Source organism: Magnolia sinica, chromosome 17, assembly GCF_029962835.1.
Source record: "Magnolia sinica isolate HGM2019 chromosome 17, MsV1, whole genome shotgun sequence".
Classification (NCBI taxonomy): Eukaryota; Viridiplantae; Streptophyta; class Magnoliopsida; order Magnoliales; family Magnoliaceae; genus Magnolia; species Magnolia sinica.
The window spans coordinates 14,757,211-14,776,600 of record NC_080589.1 but is presented as its reverse complement, the minus strand read 5'-3'; the positions used below and the strand labels follow the sequence as shown (position 1 = coordinate 14,776,600).

General features: G+C 40.5%; 1 protein-coding gene across 1 annotated transcript; it reads left to right on the top strand.

The window, feature by feature from the left end:
• Positions 1-406: 406 nt before the first annotated feature.
• Positions 407-18,951, top strand: LOC131230784 (potassium transporter 5-like). The gene is made up of 8 exons (XM_058226751.1): positions 407-564; positions 5,160-5,385; positions 6,256-6,504; positions 6,898-6,948; positions 8,318-8,578; positions 16,362-16,529; positions 16,627-16,881; positions 17,969-18,951. The coding sequence occupies exons 1-8, from the start codon at positions 451-453 to the stop codon at positions 18,949-18,951; spliced, it is 2,307 nt and encodes a 768-aa protein (XP_058082734.1). The 5' UTR covers positions 407-450.
• The last annotated feature ends 439 nt before the right edge of the window (positions 18,952-19,390 follow it).

Genomic DNA, 19,390 nt, shown 5'->3' with positions numbered 1-19,390 from the left:
GAAAATCACGTTCGAAATTGTATGAATAATCCTTCTTCTTCTTCTTCTTTTTCTTTTTTTTTTTTTAAATTTATTTTAAGGAGGATTTTTCAGTGGACTTTAGTAGATTTGGTATTTTCACACAGATCCGTTGAAAATTACGTTCGAAATTGTATCAATAATCCATCATCTTTTTCTTTTTTTTTCTTTTTTAAAGAGGATTTCTCAGTGGATTCCGATGTTTGGAACTCTAACTTTATAGGATTTCAGTGGATTTTGATGCTTGAAACTGTAACCCTTGTTTTCAATCGATGGTGAAAGAGAAAGTGACAAGTTTTTTTTTTTTACTTAGCAAGTAAGAGGCGCTAATGCAATCTCTCTCTCTCTCTCTCTCTCTCTCTCTCTCTCTCTCTCTCTAACAGGAAGATGTCGAACGACGCGGATGGAGTGTCCGAAGATGTGAAGGAAGAGATGGAAATTCCATCAACGGGATTGAAAGAGAGGAAACTCTCGCGAGAGAAGTTGCGTAGATACGATTCTTGGGACGTTGAAGCAGCTACATACTCTGGGGGCCATGGCTCCAAGGTTTGTCTCTCTCTAATATCCAATCTGATCATCATGTATATCCCCTCACGTTCTATCTGGTAGAAAAAAATCAGTAGGACCCAAAACTCAGGTGGGCCACACCACAAGGAGCAGTTCTGTTGGGTATGCCCACCGTTAAAGATTTCCAGATTGTGTGTGGGGCCTATCGGGCTTTTACTTGCCACGCAGTCCATTCAGAAGATGCGGCCAAACAGGATATACGGACACCCCAATACTATGGTGGGCCCGCACTGTATGGTTTTTCATTTGGCATGATTTTAGGTGGTGTGGTCCACCTTGATTTCATATCAGCCTGATTTTTGGGTGGAGAGTAGAGGATGTGGGGGTCCATATGATAAACCGCTTAGATGTTATACCTACATCATTGGGACATCTCAGGACATCTCAACATGTCGGCTAAATGATTTCTATAGTAGTTGATGTAGAATAGCCGAAGAGTACCACTTTTTGGACAATCTCAACCATCTGATTTTTACGTTGAATTTACGCTTTCCATTCATTACAAATGAATTGGTCGGCTAGGATCATTGGATCGGTGCACTTTTACCATATGCTCCATCCTCACTGGGCCCCACAAAATCGACAGTGTATATCTCCATACATGTACGCCAGCGAATATTACGGAAATTGTGTCTCCCGTATATCTGGGAACGGAAGAGTCAACGAATCTTGAATGGCATTTTTGTAATTTTCTGCATTTTAGAAAAATTAGAAGTGTGAGTAATTGTTAGATGGTCAAGATTACTTGGTAACCACAATTGTCGAGATACTCGTGGCCCACAAATTGGATGGTCTGGATGGTGGAACGTAAGTGCCGAACATGTCATTTAAGGGTAATGAGTCACCGCCGTTTTCAAAGTGGTGGTTAGGTATCACAGTAGTCTTGTTCGTTCCTGTGGGTATGCTGCGTCTAACTGAAAATACGGATTCGCATTAAACTTCTTGACGTTTTCTTCGGACGCGGATTGCGTCCTACCCCGGGTAGGGTTATGTGGGGCCCAACGTGATTTAAGTGTTTTATCCACGCCGTTCAACACTTTTATAAGATCACTTTAATATTTGAACCAAAAAATGAAGTAGATCCAAGGATTCAGTGGACCACAAAGTGGGGATTGAAAGTCCACAGTAAAAACTTCTTGAGAGATAGAGAAGTTTCAGATCAATCTGATATTCGTCTACATAACCTTATGAATATGCTATATGGTAAAAAAAACACCACGTTGGCCCTTAGAAATATTTCAACAGTGGGTGTCATTATCAGTGTAGCTTCCTTTGGTGCAGTTAATTTTCAGATAATGCTTTAAAATGTTCTAATAAAAGCAGTGAACAGCGTGGATAAAATACTTACATCAAGATGGCCCCACAGAGCCCTGCCCGCACGGTAATCCGTCCAGGCAGGGTGAGACGCAATTCGGCGTTCCGTATTTTTTTTATTTTTTTTTTCCACCGAGTTTTGCAAAGAGTGCATCCCAACCCATTTCAATAGGTTAAGTCTGCACCTTAGCAGCTGGATTGGAGTTTTTTTTTTTTTTGTTTTCAATGATCCAAACCGTTTATATCATGGGCCAACCGTGGATTGAAAAGATACGAAAAAAAAAAAAAAATCAGATTGAAATATTTCAACCCTTTGACTATCAAAGGATAACAATACGGTCCATGTTCATTGTGTCCTACCCCACCCTGATGTATTGATATTATCCACACCGTCCATTCATTTTTTCGTATCATTTTTGGGTTTAAGACCAAAAATGAGATAAATCCAAAGCTCAACTGGACCACACCACATGAAGCAGCAGTGGTAATTATCCTCACCATTGAAACTTTTCTAGGGCCCACCGTGATGTTTTTTTTTCCATCCAACCTATTCATAAAGTTAGATAGACCTAGATGAAGAGAAAACACAGATATTAACTCTGTCCAAAACTTCCGTGGCCCCTAAGAAGTGTTCAACGGGGAAAGGTTTTTTTTTTTTTTTTTTTTTTAAATTATTTATTTATTTATTTAACACACGCACACACACACACCACCACACACTCACATCGTAGTGAGATTTTCACCACTTATGTGTACTCGAACCCTCAATCAGGTGTTAAAACTCCTAAGAGTCTACCACCGGAGTAAGAGTAAGGACCCGTTCAACGGTAAGTGTTTAATCTCATTGTGTAGTGCATTTGACCACCATTGGATCTCCATCATTTTTGGTCTTATCTCCTAAAATGATACAAAAAATGGATGGACGGTGTGGATAAGACACGTACATCACGGTGTCCACTCAATCCGCATCCGTTTTCAAAGTGGTGGTTAACTATCACAATTAATAGGCTTGTCGCAAGTGTTTTTTACGCGTTTTACTTATAATAGCGATTCGCAGTAAACTTCTTCATGTTTCTTCACCGAGGTTTGCAAAGAGTACATCCCAACCTATTTCAATAGGGTAAGTCTGCACCTTAGGATCTAGATTGGAGTCTTTTTTTCAATGATCCAAACTGTTTATGTCATGGGCCTGTCCGTGGATGGGAATAATCCGAAAAAAATAATCTCAGATTGAAATATTTCACCCCTTTGATTATTCAAAGGATAACGATACGGTCCATGTTCAAAGCAACAATGTGAAATGATCAAAGGTTGAAACATTCCGATCCAAGATCTTTTAATCTTTCATCTTTATCCATCCAATTTGAGGGCATCACATAAACGGTTTCAATCAGGAAAGATGTATCTTGAGTTATTTTGTTCCCCAGGTATTGAAATTATAGCGATATTCTCGCGAAAAGTAACAACAATATATTATTGCAATTACATCGCGATATTTTCAAAACATCGGCAGGTTTCAATTTTTTCAGATTTTATTGCAGAAATATCCCAATATTAACGTGAAAATTATTTAAATTTTCAACAATTAATTAATAACTATATATTTAAAGCTAACTACTAATTTATGATAATTTTTATTTTTTATTTACAGTGAGATTTTCTATATTTAAAACAATCTACTAATTTATGATAATTTTTTAAATTTTTATTGGGATTTTTCCAAATGGCCACCATACCTTTTTAGCTATGGATCAAAAACTAGAGTTAGGCATCGAGTCAAGTCGGACCGAGTTAGTGTTGACTTGACTAGATATGATTTTGAAATAGGCTTGACCCAAACTAAACTCGACTCGGTGCTAAGTCCAACATGCTTGAACCGATCCGAGTTCGGGTCTGGCATGGACTAATTCGGACAGAATCTGACTCGGTAAAAAGTACCCATTCGGTTCAAGTCGAGTTGGGTTCGAACAAGTCGGATGAGTCGTCCGGTGCCCAACTCTATCAAAAACTTTCTGCTTTTAAATTATTTCCCAAATCCCATCCAGTCATTCAAGCCCCAACTAGTTTCATCGAATCAACGCATTAACATCGTGCAAACAGTCATTCCCTTTTCAACCCCCTTGCTTCATATATATATCAGCATTACATTATATTTCATCATTTTATCTCATCTAATTGGCATGTGTATGCTCTGAGACTTGTCGGTGTAGTCCGATTTTGTCCACCAGAAACCTTAGTCAGTTAGTCGTTGTTTTGACATATACATTGCATTCTATCATCTTCTCGTATTTGATTGACAGGCCTATGATATGAGGCATGTCGATATAATAAGAAAAGGTATACCAGAAACCTTAATCAGTTGGCCGTCGTTTTATCATAAGCATCAATACATAATTAAGCATCTCATACATACATACTTTGCATCCTGCACTTGATCGATCGTTTCAATCGTATGCTTTACAACTTGCCGATATAATCCAATATTACCTATCAAAAATTTGGATTGGTCAATCATCACTGCAATTGCATCGCATTGTATTCTCTGCACATGAGAATTAGTTTTATTCTTCAGAAATTAATAAGATCTTGTGAAGTAAAGATCGTACGTCCATACAGATAGAGTGTGTGTCTAACATATTCCCCCTTTATAATTGCAGTTCCTTACTCAGAATTTTTATAACATAAACTCACGAGTCATCTTAAGGTTAAGAATCTTCGGGTTCTCAATCCTAAACCCCTGTACAGGTGTCATCAAATGTAGGATCATAAAAATTAAATACACTTTTATCCCAAACGAAAGTCATCCAGTGACACAACTGGTGGAAAGAAAAGAGCCCTCCAACGTCTACACTTGTGTTACACCATTTTCCTAATTTTCCACTGTTCATTGTGCAAAATTTCCCTGGGACACATGGCATACGTCTATAAGATCCAGGACCCTCGTCCAACAGCCACCATCAGGGACCATGGAACAAAGATCGCGCTGATCATATGATTGTAACAGTTATCTGCTTGAAGAAAAGTGTAAATAAATGACCACCGTCCATTTTTAGACCCTACGTCCATCAAGCTGTTAGGATTGTCTGATCATCCTAATGTCCAAGCCGTGGCCCCAGTGTGAGCCGATCCACCATATGATCAAGCTTAATCTTGTACACATCTCTTATGACCACTGGAACGTTGTCAAGCACAAGTGCTCCACATGTGTATACATCAACATGCTCGAACTTACTAATCAGTGACTTATAAAATTCATACAGAACGTTGCTTGGGCGACGATCCTACATCTAGCCTTCCAGAGCATTGGAGTTGTATACGGTGATATCGGCACATCTCCTTTATATGTGTTCCCAAGCGCCTTCACCAATGGAATCCAGCACAACGATGATATCTTGGGTGTGCTGTCCTTGATCTTCTATACCCTTACTTTGCTTCCGTTAATCAAGTATGTCTTCTTCGTCCTCCATGCCAACGACAACGGGGATGGTAAGATCTCATTTATTATTCATGTTTCATATATGTAAGGTGATCATGGCCATTGATCTGGTTGGCCACGTCTTAGATAGGACATGACCCAATACTCGTGGCTATTTGACAATCCTAACCATCAGAGACGTAGAAAATCAGTTGGGGGACCATTGGTTTGATCGTTACCATGATCTGATCACCTTGGTTTATGAGTCATGGTCCATCAACATGATGGTCCACAATATTATTTATTTCCCCAGGCTGGATCACTCATCAGGTGAGCCAACTGCTAGGAAAGGAGGGGGCCGCTAGATGAGTGGATCCCTGTGGGGCCCACATTGACGTATTTTCCTTACATCCAAGCCGTCCATATGTTTTGAAAGATCATTTTAGGGCATTATACCAGAAATGAAGAAGATCCAAATTTTAGGTGGACCACACTATAAGACAGTGTTGATTGAATACCCACCATTAAAAACATATAGTGGGACACCGGAATGTTTATTTGCCATCCAACCTGTTGATAAGGTTACAAAGACATGGAATAGTGGACCACAAAAATATCAGTTTGATACAAAACTTTTGTTGTCCACAAAAAGTTTTTAATAGATCAATCACTACTATTCACCGTGGTGTGGTCCAGCTGAGATTTACATCTGCTTCATTTGAGGTCAAACACTAAAATGAGCCATCAAAACGGATGGACGGAGTGGATGTAAGCTACATACATCAAGGTGGGCCCCGCAGTTAGTGATCCACCGAAGCTGCACGGGAAATGGTTAAGCCATTCATGTACGGCCCACCTGAAATGGGTGGCCCACTTGGTGATCTTCCTGGTTTTATTCACATATGAAGAAGACCTAACGTTCGATTTTGTACTGATCATAGGTGGGACATTCGCATTGTATTCGCTGATCTGCCGTTATGTTAAGGTCAGTCTAATTCCAAGCCAGCAAGCTGAAGATAGAGAAGTTTCGAATTTCCATCTTGAATTGCCGAGCAATCGTCTTCGAAGAGCATCAAAGCTGAAATCTACGTTGGAGAAGAGCCCATTCGCGAAATATCTTCTACTATTCGTCACCATGCTTGGAACTTCTATGGTGATTGGCGATGGAATCCTCGCTCCATGCATCTCAGGTCTTATCTTCTTTCACTGTTTTTCTGATGATCCAAATGTTACACCGATAGGAAGGTGTTATACAAATGTTGCATTATGGATCATTCTAGTAGAAATATCTCTACAATCGGATGATTTTCACCGTCCAATCTTTAACTCAAAAAATGACGGTAGAAATGCATATATAGATCCTCTTAGTAGACTAGCAGGATCTACCCATCCACTTGATTTGAACACAATAATCAATTCATTTTTGATAGATCAACGGTTCAGATCATTCCTATTTCATGCCACATATCCAGTTTTAATAACCAAATAAGGAAATCGGTGGCCCACTTGTATCATCATCATCATCAATGGTGAGGTTTTGGGTTCTTTGCTGACGTGGGATTGTTTTGAAATTTCGGTTGTAGTGTTGTCTGCGGTGGGAGGGATAAAGGAAGCTACAAGTGCCATGACTCAAGGTATGCATTATCTTCTGTACTCTCCAAGTGTCCATGTCCACACCTGCTGCTGACTCATTTATCATAGTCAGTGCCATGACTATGGTATTTCTCTTTGTTTTTCATCAAGACTCACCACGTAGACAAGGTCTGAACCGATCATCGAACATGGTATAGCTTTGAAGGGGCACAGCCCAAAAAATGCACAGATCGGACAATCCTATCTATTCTATCAAATGACTTTTGGAGGGGAGGAAAATGGAATGGTTATTAAGAAAAAAGTCCACTTTCTTCCTTAATAATCCTCCAATCCGAGGGTTAAGATTGTCCAATCTGTTTGAGTTTTTTGGAGATGGCCCATCCGAGTTAGGGCCCATCTGATGATCATTTTGGATCTGGTAGACATTTGAAACGTGGATGAGAATAAGTTCGCGGAAAAGATAAGGAGAGTGACGAACATTTCTTTATCATGAAATATCACAAGAGAAATGGCCAATTTTTTAAACATGCGTTTTGTTGCACCTAGCTATAATGGTATTTCATGATTGATTAGGCTGATTAATCATGAAATATAACGATATTTGGTAAAACCAAACGCACCCTAAAAAATAAGGCTCATTTCATCCAATCCAAGGGTTAGAAATGTTCACCCAGCACAAATTGTGGGACATGACTTGAGCTGGGCATGGGCGACTTGACTCATTAAACTCGTTCACACCCGAACCGGACCGAGTGGGTTAGTCGATCTGAACTGAATAGCCTTCGTCCAATCTGAACTCAAATCAAGTGGAGTTCGAGTCACCCAATAACTTGACTCGACCCGAAATCCAACTCAGTACTGACTCGCAACTCAAACTGAAACCCGACTCGCTCGCGCTCCTGCTCACACACACACACACAGAGGAATGCTCACCTGGCACCTTCTTACGTGAGTACCCATGTGCACCTTTGCACACTTATCATGGGCTCATAATCTAAATGGTCCACGTGATGCAACATCCCTTTAAACCTCACAGGCCCATCTTTCAGCCCGATACAAAACTTTGGTGGGCCATGGCAAAAGTGTGCCTAGGGTCTAAGTGGTGATTTCTACTTGCGGATGCCCGCTGCATCTGACCCGACATGGTGCTGATTCGGTACTCGTGATTAGTCCAGGCGAGACCTGGACTCGGATGAGGTCTGGCTTGTTGGACTCGGTACCAAGTCGGGTTGAGTTCAGGTTAGGTCTATTTCAAAACTGGGTTGAGTCGGATTAGTCCTAACTCGGTCCAACTCGACTCAATGCACAGCACTAGACATGACCCACCAAAGGTAGGAGTCACATCATTCTTGATTATAATCTTTTAATATAAGTCAAATCACTTAATTCTTCTTCTTAATTTTCTTTTAGGAAGGATTGTATGGGTATCAGTCGGCATCTTGATCTGTCTATTCTTAGTTCAGAGATTTGGAACTGATAAGGTGGGCTACAGCTTCGCGCCTATCATCATCGTGTGGTTCCTAATGATCAGCGGCATCGGCATTTACAACTTTGCCAAATACGATCCGTCTGTTGTCAAAGCTCTCAATCCAAAATACATCATCGATTATTTCAGGAGAAACAAGAAAGATGCTTGGGTTTCTCTCGGTGGTGCTGTACTCGCTATCACCGGTTAGTTAAATCCCTCTCGAATATACACATTTACGTTTGCTTACAAGAGACTTTGCGTGAGTGTGAATTGTGAATACATACAAGGGAAATCTTGAGGTGAAAAGAGCCGATCTGCAACACACTTGCTAGCTTTGGCACATGTGGTCGATTCATTTGGTGGGGTACGCTGCAGGGAACATATTTGGAACCAAAATTTAAGGACGATCCGCTCATCAGGTGGGGCATATGTAGAGCTGGGCAACGAGTTGAGCTGGACCGAATTAGGGCTGACCCGACTTGATCCGGTTTTGAAATAGGTCTGACCCCTCACTTGGTACCGAGTCTAGCATGTCTGACCTGATCTGAGTTCGAGTCTAACTTGGACTAATTCGGACTGAATCCGGCCGGGTCACAAGTATCAAGTCGGGTTGGGTGCAGTGAATATCCACGAGCTGAAATCACAACTTAAAACCTAGATTCACTTGGCCGAATTATAGCCTCTCCAACGGCTACATGACATCTCAAATTTAAAACGTCATATCGGAGTCTTTATATATATATATATATAGTGCGGACTCCAGCGTTTTCATTGGTCAACGTCATCGTAAGTGCCACATCACCAGTTTTTTTTAATAGATTAAAAAAAGTACAGTATAACAGAGACGTTAAACGGAAGCGGTTTTCATGCTAGGTAACTCAATATGGTAAGCGTACTGAGTAAAGTCCGTGGAGCCCACCGTCATTTGCGCATTGTATCTACTCTATCCATCTCTTTTATCATCTAATTTTAGGGTTTTACAACAAAAATTAATCATATCCAAAGATCAAGTGGACCACACCACCTGAAACAGTGTGAATTGAATTCTACTGTTGAAAAGTTTTTGGGGGCCCACAGAAGTTTTATGTCAAGATGATATTTGTTTTTTCCATTCATCAATGTCTTTGTAATCTTATGAACAGTTTGGATGAAAAATAAACATCATTGGGGGCTTAGAAACATTTCAATGGTGAAAATCAATACTTCCACTTATTCCTTTGGTATGGTCTACTTGAGCTTTTGATATACTTCAGTTTTGGGTTCAACCCCTAAAATGATCTGAAAAAACGGATGGATGGCGTGGATAAACCACATGAATTCACAGTGGGCCCAACAGAGTTTACTCAGTATGATAAGACTCGGTACACAATCCGATTTCACGTGTCTAACGGGGACGCAGATTTCCTGCTAAAGCCTTTTGCAATAAGATCCTGCCCAAGGATTTCGGATGGGTCCACTGCGACGTTTGTGATAAATCCAACCCGTTCATCCATTTTTAGATATCATTTTAGGACATCAGACCAAAACTAAGGTGTATACAAAACTCAAATGGGCCACACAAGAGGAAACGGTGGGGATTTAGTGTCCATTGAAATATTTATATGGCCATAGAAGTTTTGCATCAGTCTAATATTTTGGTGTTTTCACTTCAGCCTAGTAAAAATGACCTTATAAACAGTTTGGATGGCATATAAACATCAAGACGCTTAGGAAGGTTTCAACGGTAGGAATTTCTTTCTCCATTGTTTCATCTTGTATGGCCCAGTTGAGTTTTTGATCATCCTAATTTTTGGTTATATGTCTTAAAATGAGCTCTAAAAATGGATGAATGGATTGAAATTCTTCTAAACATCATGGTGGACCCCACCATACATCCCAGCGCTGGAACTTCGTGCAAAAGGCTTTCCTCAGTGAATCCGCATCCACAGTTTTCATTAGAAACAGATTCTGCCACTTAGTGCTATGTGGGCCCACCATGATGTATGTGTTTCATCCATGCCGTCCATCTATTTTTCTAGATCGTTTTATGGTCTGAGACCAAAAATGAGGTATAACCCAATCTCAAGTGGACCACATTACATGAAACGGTGTTGAATGAACGTTGACCATTAACAACTTTTTGGGGGCCATAAAAGTTTTAGATCAAGCTGTTCTTTGTTTTTTCCCTTCATCTGGGTCTTTATGACCAAACCAACAGATTGGATGTCAAATAAACAGTACGATGAGCCTTAGGAGGACTTTAATGATGGATATCCAATCACCATTGTTTTCCTGTGGTGTGGTCCATATGAGATTTATATCCATCTCATTTTTGGGATCAACTCCTAAAATTATATGTAAAAATAGATTAACGGAATGGATGAAACACATACATCATGGCGGGGCCCACAGATCACCAACCACCACCACCACTGGGTTAGTGGTAGGGGGAGTAGTCAATCCACTTTCGTTTCCATTTGGGATTCAGTGCCACATTGAGTAGTGAGACTCGTTACTGAAGTGATGTCACCTATTTATATGGGTCCCACTATGATGTATGTTTTGTATCCACACCGTCCATCCATTCGAAGATATCATTTTAGGCCCTGAGCCAAAGAATGAATCAGATCCAAAACTCGAGTGGACCCCACCACAGAAAATAGTGGAGAAAGTCACACCCACCATTTATTACGACTGAATCCAATCCAAACCTCGTCACTTTGTCTACTGAACCCCGTCACTTTGTACTGCAACCCCGTCACTTTGTCTACCGAACCCCGTCACTTTGTACTGCAACCTCATCACTTTGTCTAGTGAACGCCGTCACTTTGTACTACACCCCGTCACTTTGTCTACTGAACCACGTCACTTTGTCTACTGAACCCCGTCACTTTGTACTGCAACCCTGTCACTTTGTCTACTGAACTCAGTTAATTTGTATTGTAATATTGTCACTTTGTCTACTGTACCCCGTCACTTTGTGCTATAACCTCGTCACTTTGTCTACTTTACCTCATCATTTTGTGTCGCAATCTCGTCACTTTATTTAGTGAACCCCGTCACTTTGTACTACAACATCGTTACTTTGTACTGCAACCTTGTCACTTTGTTTACTGTACCCCGTCACTTTGTACTACAACCCTGTCACTTTGTCTACTGAACCTCGTCACTTTGTACTGCAACCCCATCACTTTGTCTAGTGAACCCCGTCACTTTTTATTGCAACCCCATCACTGTCTACTGAACCCCGTCACTTGTACTGCAACATCGTCACTTTGTCTACTGTACCCCGTCACTTTGTGGTACAACCTTGTCATTTTGTTTACTGTACCCCGTCACTTTGTGCTGCAATCTCATCACTTTGTCTAGTGAACCCCGTCACTTTGTACTACAACCTCGTCACTTTGTCTAGTGAACCCCGTCACTTTGTACTACAACCTCGTCACTTTGTCTACTGAACCTTATCACTTTGTACTGTAACCTCGTTACTTTGTCTACTGTACCCCGTCACTTTGTGCTACAACCCTGTCACTTTGTCTATTGAGCCCCGTCACTTTATACTATAACCTTGTCACTTTGTCTACTGCAACCCCGTTACTTTGTGCTGCAACCCCGTCACTTTATGCTGCAACTCTATCACTTTGCAAAATGAGCCCGTCACTTTGTCTATTGAAACCCCGTCATTTTATTTGACAAGCAGCTACTTTATCTAGTGAAATCCTCTCACTTTGCACAGTAACATCATCACTTTGTTTAGTGGAATCAAGTCTCTTTATTCGAAAACTCGTCATTTTATCAAGCAAAACCCTATCAATTTGTCTGGCAACCCCATCACTTTATCTAGTGAAACATCATCACTTTGTCTAATGGAACCCTGTTACTTTGTCCAGTAGTCACGTTACTTTGTTTAGTAGAACCTTGTCACTTTGTCTAGCACCTTTTTCATTTTATTTAGTGAAATCCATCACTTTGTCTAGTAACCTCGTCACTCTTTGTCTAGTAGAACTTTGTCACTTGATATAGTAGACCTTTGTTACTTTGTCTTACTATATAGTCTCTTTGTTTAGTAAAACCTCATCACTTTGTCCAGTAACCCAATCACTTTGTCTAGTGAACCTCATCACTTCGTCCAACAGTCTCGTCACTTTGTCCAGCAACCTCACAATTTTGTCTAGTAAAACCCAATCACTTTGTCTTCCAGCCTCGTCAATTTGTTTAGTGGAACCGGGTCACTTTGTCTGGCAACGTCCATCACTTTTTTCGAGAATGTGTAACTTTATCTAATGGAACCCTATTTTCTTTGTCTCGTTTAACCTTATTACTTTATTTAATGGAATCATGTTGCTTTGTTGGACAACCTCGTCACTTTGTTTAATATAACTCTGTCACTTCTTCTAATAACCTCATCACTTTGTCTAATGAATCCCATCATTTTGTCAGTGGCCCCACATGATTTAAGGCCCACGTTAAATTGTGCCTTATATAATGTAGGTTAGAGGTGGGCATTGAGTCGATTCAAACCGAGTTAGGGCCAATCCGACTCGATTCAATATTGAAATAGGCCTGACCCGAACTCGACCTGACTCGATCCGTACGGAGTCCAACATGCCTAACCCGATCTAAGTCCGGGTCTGTCCTAGACTAATTCGGACTGAATCTGACCCGATCAGAAGTACCGATTCAGGTCAAGTCTTAAAATAATATAAGAAAACAGATGAATGGAGTAGATATACAACGCATAGATCAAGGTGAGGCCACGGTGAGGATCCTACGAACATCACTCATCCTGGGCCGCAGCTAATATTCCTTGCTAATCAAGCAGATTTTGTAAATATATATATTTTTTATCTTATAAAATTATTGTGAGATGACATGACCTAATTAAATTTTAGAAGAAAGAAATTAGAGGTGGATTAGCTACCGACACGTTGAGTAGCTAGACTCGCTACTAAAGTGACACCACCAAGTTCTGTGGAGCCCACCATGATGCACGTGCTGTATCCACATTGTACATCCATTTGGACAGATCATTTTAGGGCATGATCAAAAGAATGAGGTGGATCCAAAGCTGGAGTGAACCCCACCATAGAAAATAGTGAGGAGCGTGACGTCCACCGTTGAAGCCTTCCTAAGGTCCACCGTGATTTTTATTTGAGATATAACATGTTCATAAGTTAACACAAATATTAAAGAAGCAAAAACACAAATATGAGCTTGATCTTAAACTTTTATGGCCCTTAGAAGTTTTTAATGGTGAGCGTACTCTCTTCACTGTTTTTTGTGGTGGGGTCCACTCGAGTTTTGGATCTGATTCATTCTTTGGTTCATGCCTTAAAATGATCTCTCCAAATAAATGGACAGTGTGGATACAAAACATACATCATGGTGGGACCGACATAACTACGTGACGTCACTTTAGTAGCGAGTCTCGCTACTCAACATGTGCACTGAATCTCTAAATGAGAACTTAAATAAAAATCACAGTGGACCTTAAGTTAACATAGACATTGAAGAAGGGAAAACACAAATATCAGCTTGATGAAAAAATTTTGTGACCCTTTGAAGTTTTTAATGGTGGGCATGACTCTCTCCACTGTTTCTGTGTTGGGGTCCACTCGATTTTTGGATCCGATTCATTTTATGGCTCATGCCATAAAATGATCTCTCCAAATGGATGGACGGTGTGGATACAAAACATACATCATGGTGGGTCCCACATAACTAGGTGACATCACTTTAGTAGCAGTCTCGCTACTTAACCTGTGCGTTGAATCCTCAAATAGAAGGTAGCTGATTGCGGGAACGGATTGGCTACTCCCCCTGCCACCGGCCCGGTGGCTGGTGGTCATCCATTTTTACATATAATTTTAGGGCTTTATCCAAAAAATTAGAGGTATATAAATCTCAGATGAACCACACCACAGGAAAACAATAGTGATTGGATATCCACCATTAAAATCCTCCTAAGGCCCACTGTACTGTTTATTTGACATCCAATCTTTTGATTAGGTCATACAGGCCTAGATGAAAGGAAAAAACAAAGATCAGCTTGATTCAAAACTTTTATGGCCCCAAAAAGGTTTTTAATGGTCGACGCTCATTCAACACTGTTTCCTGTAATGTGGTCCACTTGAGATTGTGATATACCTCATTCTTTTTCACGGACCATAAAATGATTTGGAAAAATAGATGAACGGCATGGATGAAACACATACATCATGTTGGGGCCCACGGAGCTCCGACCACCCACCATTAGCTGGTGGCAGGGGGAGTAGCCAATCCGTTTCCGCTGATTGCGTGATGAGTAACTTACCATGTCAGCGTACTGAGTAAACTCCATGGAGTCCACCATGATTTTATGTATTTTATCCGCTCCGTCCATAAATTTTACCAGATAATTTTAGGGCTTGAGACTAAAAATAAAGCATATACAATGTTCAAGTGGACCACACCATAGGAAATAGTTGAATTGAATGTTTACCATTGAAAATTTCTCGGGGCTACAAATTTTGTAGATCAAGCTTATATTTGTATTTTCTCTTTATCCGTGCCTTTATGATCTTATGAACTTGTTGGATGACAAATAAACATCACTATGGGGCCTAGCAAGGTTTCAACAGTGGAAATCATTATCCCCACTGTTTACAACAGTATGATCCACTTGATATTTGGATATACTTTAATTTTGGGCTCAACCCCTTAAATTAGATAGAAAAATGGATGGACAGCCTGGATAGAAAACATACATACAAGGTGGGCCCAACTACGGTGAGAGCAAGAGCTTGCCGTAATTGGTATGCAATCCGATTTCCAAGCGAGACCGTTTCAATATATTTAATGGCGTTATACTTTTTCTGAAATATAATTTTTTAATATATTTAAAAAATCTAATGATGTGGCACTTACATTGACGTTGACCAATGAAAACGTTGGAGTCAGGGAGTTCCTGACTCTAGGAAACAGAGGATCCGCACTCATATATATATATATATATATATATATATATATATATATATATATATATATATATATTCAAGTTTGGGTGCGATGGATCTCCTAGTCTGATGCTTATAAGCAATCCATGCCACTGTGAGTGATCAAAGGCCCTGGTTTGAGTTTAGATTAGAATGTGATCGAATCGGATTTGAAGGAGTTGGATGAGTTGAGTTTACCGAGTCGAGTCGTCTCGTGCGCAGCTCTACACATATGTATGTCTAGAATATAAAAGTTATAGACCATCAATCATATTCCATACCAGTTTATTGTTTTAATTAGGCAAAACCAATAAAATAAAAAATAAAAAATAAAAAATCTTTATACATTCTCTTTATTTCATCACTTTCCCCGTTGAATCCAAACTCATTACATCCTTATTTCTAAAAAATAATAAAAATAATCATATCTTTGCATATTGGTAGGATTGGTCTGAATCATTGTCCACCATTTTGGAGTAGTCCAAATAGCTGTCAACATATTCTTGAACAACCTTGCCTAAATCATTATCCACCATCCTAAAATGGATCAAGTAATTGTTCAAATCCTTTGAATGCTCTAAGCTGTCCATGTACTTTTGAAATATCTAAATCACTTACCACTATTTAAATTGTTGTCCACCATCTTGGAACGGTCCAGGTCATTGTCCATGTATTTTTAAACAGTCTAGAAAGCTATCCACCAACTTTTGAAATATCCAAATCATCAATAGCTAGTGTTTAACAATCCATCATTTTGAAACAGTCCAACTCATTATCTATGAGCTTTTGAATGGTCTAAATCACTATCCACGACATATCATTTTATAAAAGTATTTTTGTCATTTTCAGAAATAAACCACCAGCCTTATATAAAACATCGTGTTAAAATAAAAAGACTCCTCATTTCAAACAAATAGAGGCCAGATTCACCTGATTTTTAGGCCAAGGCATGTTAATGTGGGACCCCATGAGATGAACTACAGCATGATAGTTTCACAAGTATACGTGCAGTTACAGTAAACTTATGCAACAGGAACTGAAGCAATGTTTGCCGACCTTGGGCACTTCACAGTCCGTTCCATACAAATAAGCATGTGCTCCGTAACATTCCCATCTGTCGTTTTGGCATATATGGGCCAAGCATCATATCTTCGTCAGCACAACAGCGACGTTGGAGAAGCCTTCTATCGGTCCATACCAGGTGATGGAAGAAGCCCTTGAACATGCTATAGTTTCATGTTTGACATTGATCAAACACATGATTTTGGATCACTAACATGCAACTTTTCATGGTGCAGATCATTTATATTGGCCCATGTTTGTGGTGGCCGTCTTAGCATCAATCATCGCCAGTCAGGCCATGATCTCCGGCACCTTCTCCATCATCCAACAGTCCCTATCGCTCGGCTGCTTCCCTCTAGTTAAGATCGTCCATACATCCTCCAAGTATGAGGGCCAGGTTTACATACCTGAGATCAATTACCTTCTCATGGTCGCATGCGTCGCAGTTACCGCCGGATTCAAGACGACGGAGAAGATCGGCAATGCATATGGTATTAGCCCCATTACAACCCATACACCTAGCAATGGGCCAAAGTGGCCCATTAGGTTTCTGGTCTTGACCTATCATGGGCCAAGATTAGGTCTTGGTTTATTCCACCCGTTGGGCCCATGGCTAAATTTCTAGCCCAAGTAGTATACTTGCCAAGCTAGGCTGGGTTTGACGAGGTGGGATGGAGGATCTAGACCATTAACTATTGACTCCCATCTATGGATGGCCACAATTAAAGGTCGTTCCAGTCATATTATCCTCAACATACCAAATATGTCCCATAAATTAACAGTAAAAATGAAAATGGCCAACTTCCACATTTGAAAATTGATGGCTATGATCATTTTGATGTTGGGATGGACATGATAAGGATAAATTGATTGATGATAAAAACGAATTTACACCCCTTTAAATACTGATACTAAGCATAGGAAGAAGTTTCAGAATCAAACTCCTAAAATTCCTGAGTTACTGTAAATAGAACACTTATTATTTATAGCCGTTTATGATTCTTACTACACTTCATGGTTTTCGGCTAAAAATAGTATCCCATTTGGCCTAACCATGTTATTAGCCTAAATTTTTAAGCCCTTTTTATGTTGTATACAACTCCTAAACCTCAAAGGATCAAGAATTATGATCGAACTAAAACTTATTATAAATATTAAAAACGAAATTAATAAGAACTTTAGATCTGACCTATAAATAATAAAAACAAAATTAAAAAGGATTTTCTGACTGTCGATTTGGTGGAATCTCGCAAATTCAGCATGAGCAATCTGGTATAACTGGGTAAGGTGGCTAAAGTAGCTTTACGACTCTAAAATTATATATGATACGTGGAATAACTCGTTCTGGTTTGCGAGATATGCCTCTCTTAAGGTTCTGAGAGTCCTTATCACTTCTGCCACCTATCAGGCCTTCTGGTGTCCATCTTGACATGAAAGTGTCCATGATCCACTCGTGACATCTGTTCCGAGTACTTTTCTAGAGTTGGTCATCTAGACGGTGACGCATGAATGGGCGGATCAGATCAAAGTGGGCCGTATGTATTAATCTTGATGAATTGGTATCCATTATGCATGCAGGGATTGCTGTCGTGTTTGTGATGACTTTAACATCTGCATTGCTGGTGCTGATAATGGTAATGATATGGAAGACCCACATCATCTTCGTGATCTTATACATCCTGATCATCGGCTCTGTCGAACTACTCTACCTCAGCTCCGTCCTTTACAAATTCGATCAAGGAGGCTACCTCCCGCTAGCCTTCGCTGCATTCCTTGTATTCGTAATGTGTGTATGGAACTATGTATACCGAAAGAAGTACAGCTACGAGCTCCAAAACAAGGTCTCGCCAGACAAGATACGGGAGATAGCTACCGACCCCAGCTTCCGCCGCTTGCCAGGGATTGCACTATTCTACTCTGAGCTCGTCCAAGGGATCCCGCCCATCTTCAAGCAATATATCGCCAATGTGCCAGCATTGCATTCTGTGCTAGTGTTTGTATCAGTCAAGTCGCTCCCTATAAGCAAGGTCTTGCCTGATGAACGGTTCCTGTTTCGCCGCGTGGGCCAGGGCGAGCTAGCTGTGTTCAGGTGCGTGGTGCGGTATGGGTACAAGGACACACAGAACGAGAATGAATCTTTCGAGGTTGCATTGGTGGACCGGCTGAAGGAGTTCATCAGAGATGAGATGAGGGCCCCACCTATGGCAGTGGCTCACCATGGTGGAGAGAATGGTGGTGTAACACCAATGGTGGTGGGGCAACATGATGAGGAGAATGGTAGTGCAACACCAATGGTGGGCGATGATGGTATAATGGAGGGAGGAGATGCAGAGGAAGAGAAGAAGAGATTGGTGGAGTTTGTGGAGAGAGAGATGAATAAAGGAGTAGTGCATTTGCTAGGTGAGAGTGAGGTGGTAGCAAGAAAAGGGAGTGGTATTGGGAGGAGGGTTTTGATTGACTATGCTTACAATGCCCTAAGAAGGAATCTGAGGCAAAGGGATGAAGTTTTTGAGATTCCTCACAAGCGTTTGTTGAAGGTAGGAATGACATATGAGCTTTAGAAACAAGATTTAATTGAGTGGTTCCCATCATCTGGGCCGTTCCTTAAATGGGTCCCTCCATGAATGTGCCGTGGCCTGAAAACTAGGCTAGTTTGCTAACCAGGTGGGCCACAACTGCATCAGTCGAACTTGCATTGCATGGCCTTCATGGTCAGTTGGACGAGCTGATATTTTGGGCCATGGCATATTTCATGTAGACCCCACCTAATGGATAGCAAAGATCTTGTGAGTGAATCATTCATCCAATCTTGACTTAGCATTTTCTCAAAAGTTTTGATGATTCTCAACCGTGTTATCTTGGTGTATTTTATTCCCATCTAGACATGTTAGATATGTTCTGTTACTGATGTGATTTGGAGTTTGTAAGATGGCTAACTTAGTCAATGGCCCATATATGTGATATGGATGCTGCATGGCTCCTTCGTGGCTTTCAAGGGCT

Excerpts from the sequence above, each read along its gene's own strand:
- LOC131230784 (XM_058226751.1), top strand. The coding sequence starts at position 451 with ATGGAAATTCCATCAACGGGATTGAAAGAGAGGAAACTCTCGCGAGAG. Across the intron at positions 6,949-8,317 it reads TACAAGTGCCATGACTCAAG|GAAGGATTGTATGGGTATCA; the intron begins GTATGCATTATC and ends ATTTTCTTTTAG. Across the intron at positions 16,530-16,626 it reads CTTCTATCGGTCCATACCAG|ATCATTTATATTGGCCCATG; the intron begins GTGATGGAAGAA and ends TTCATGGTGCAG.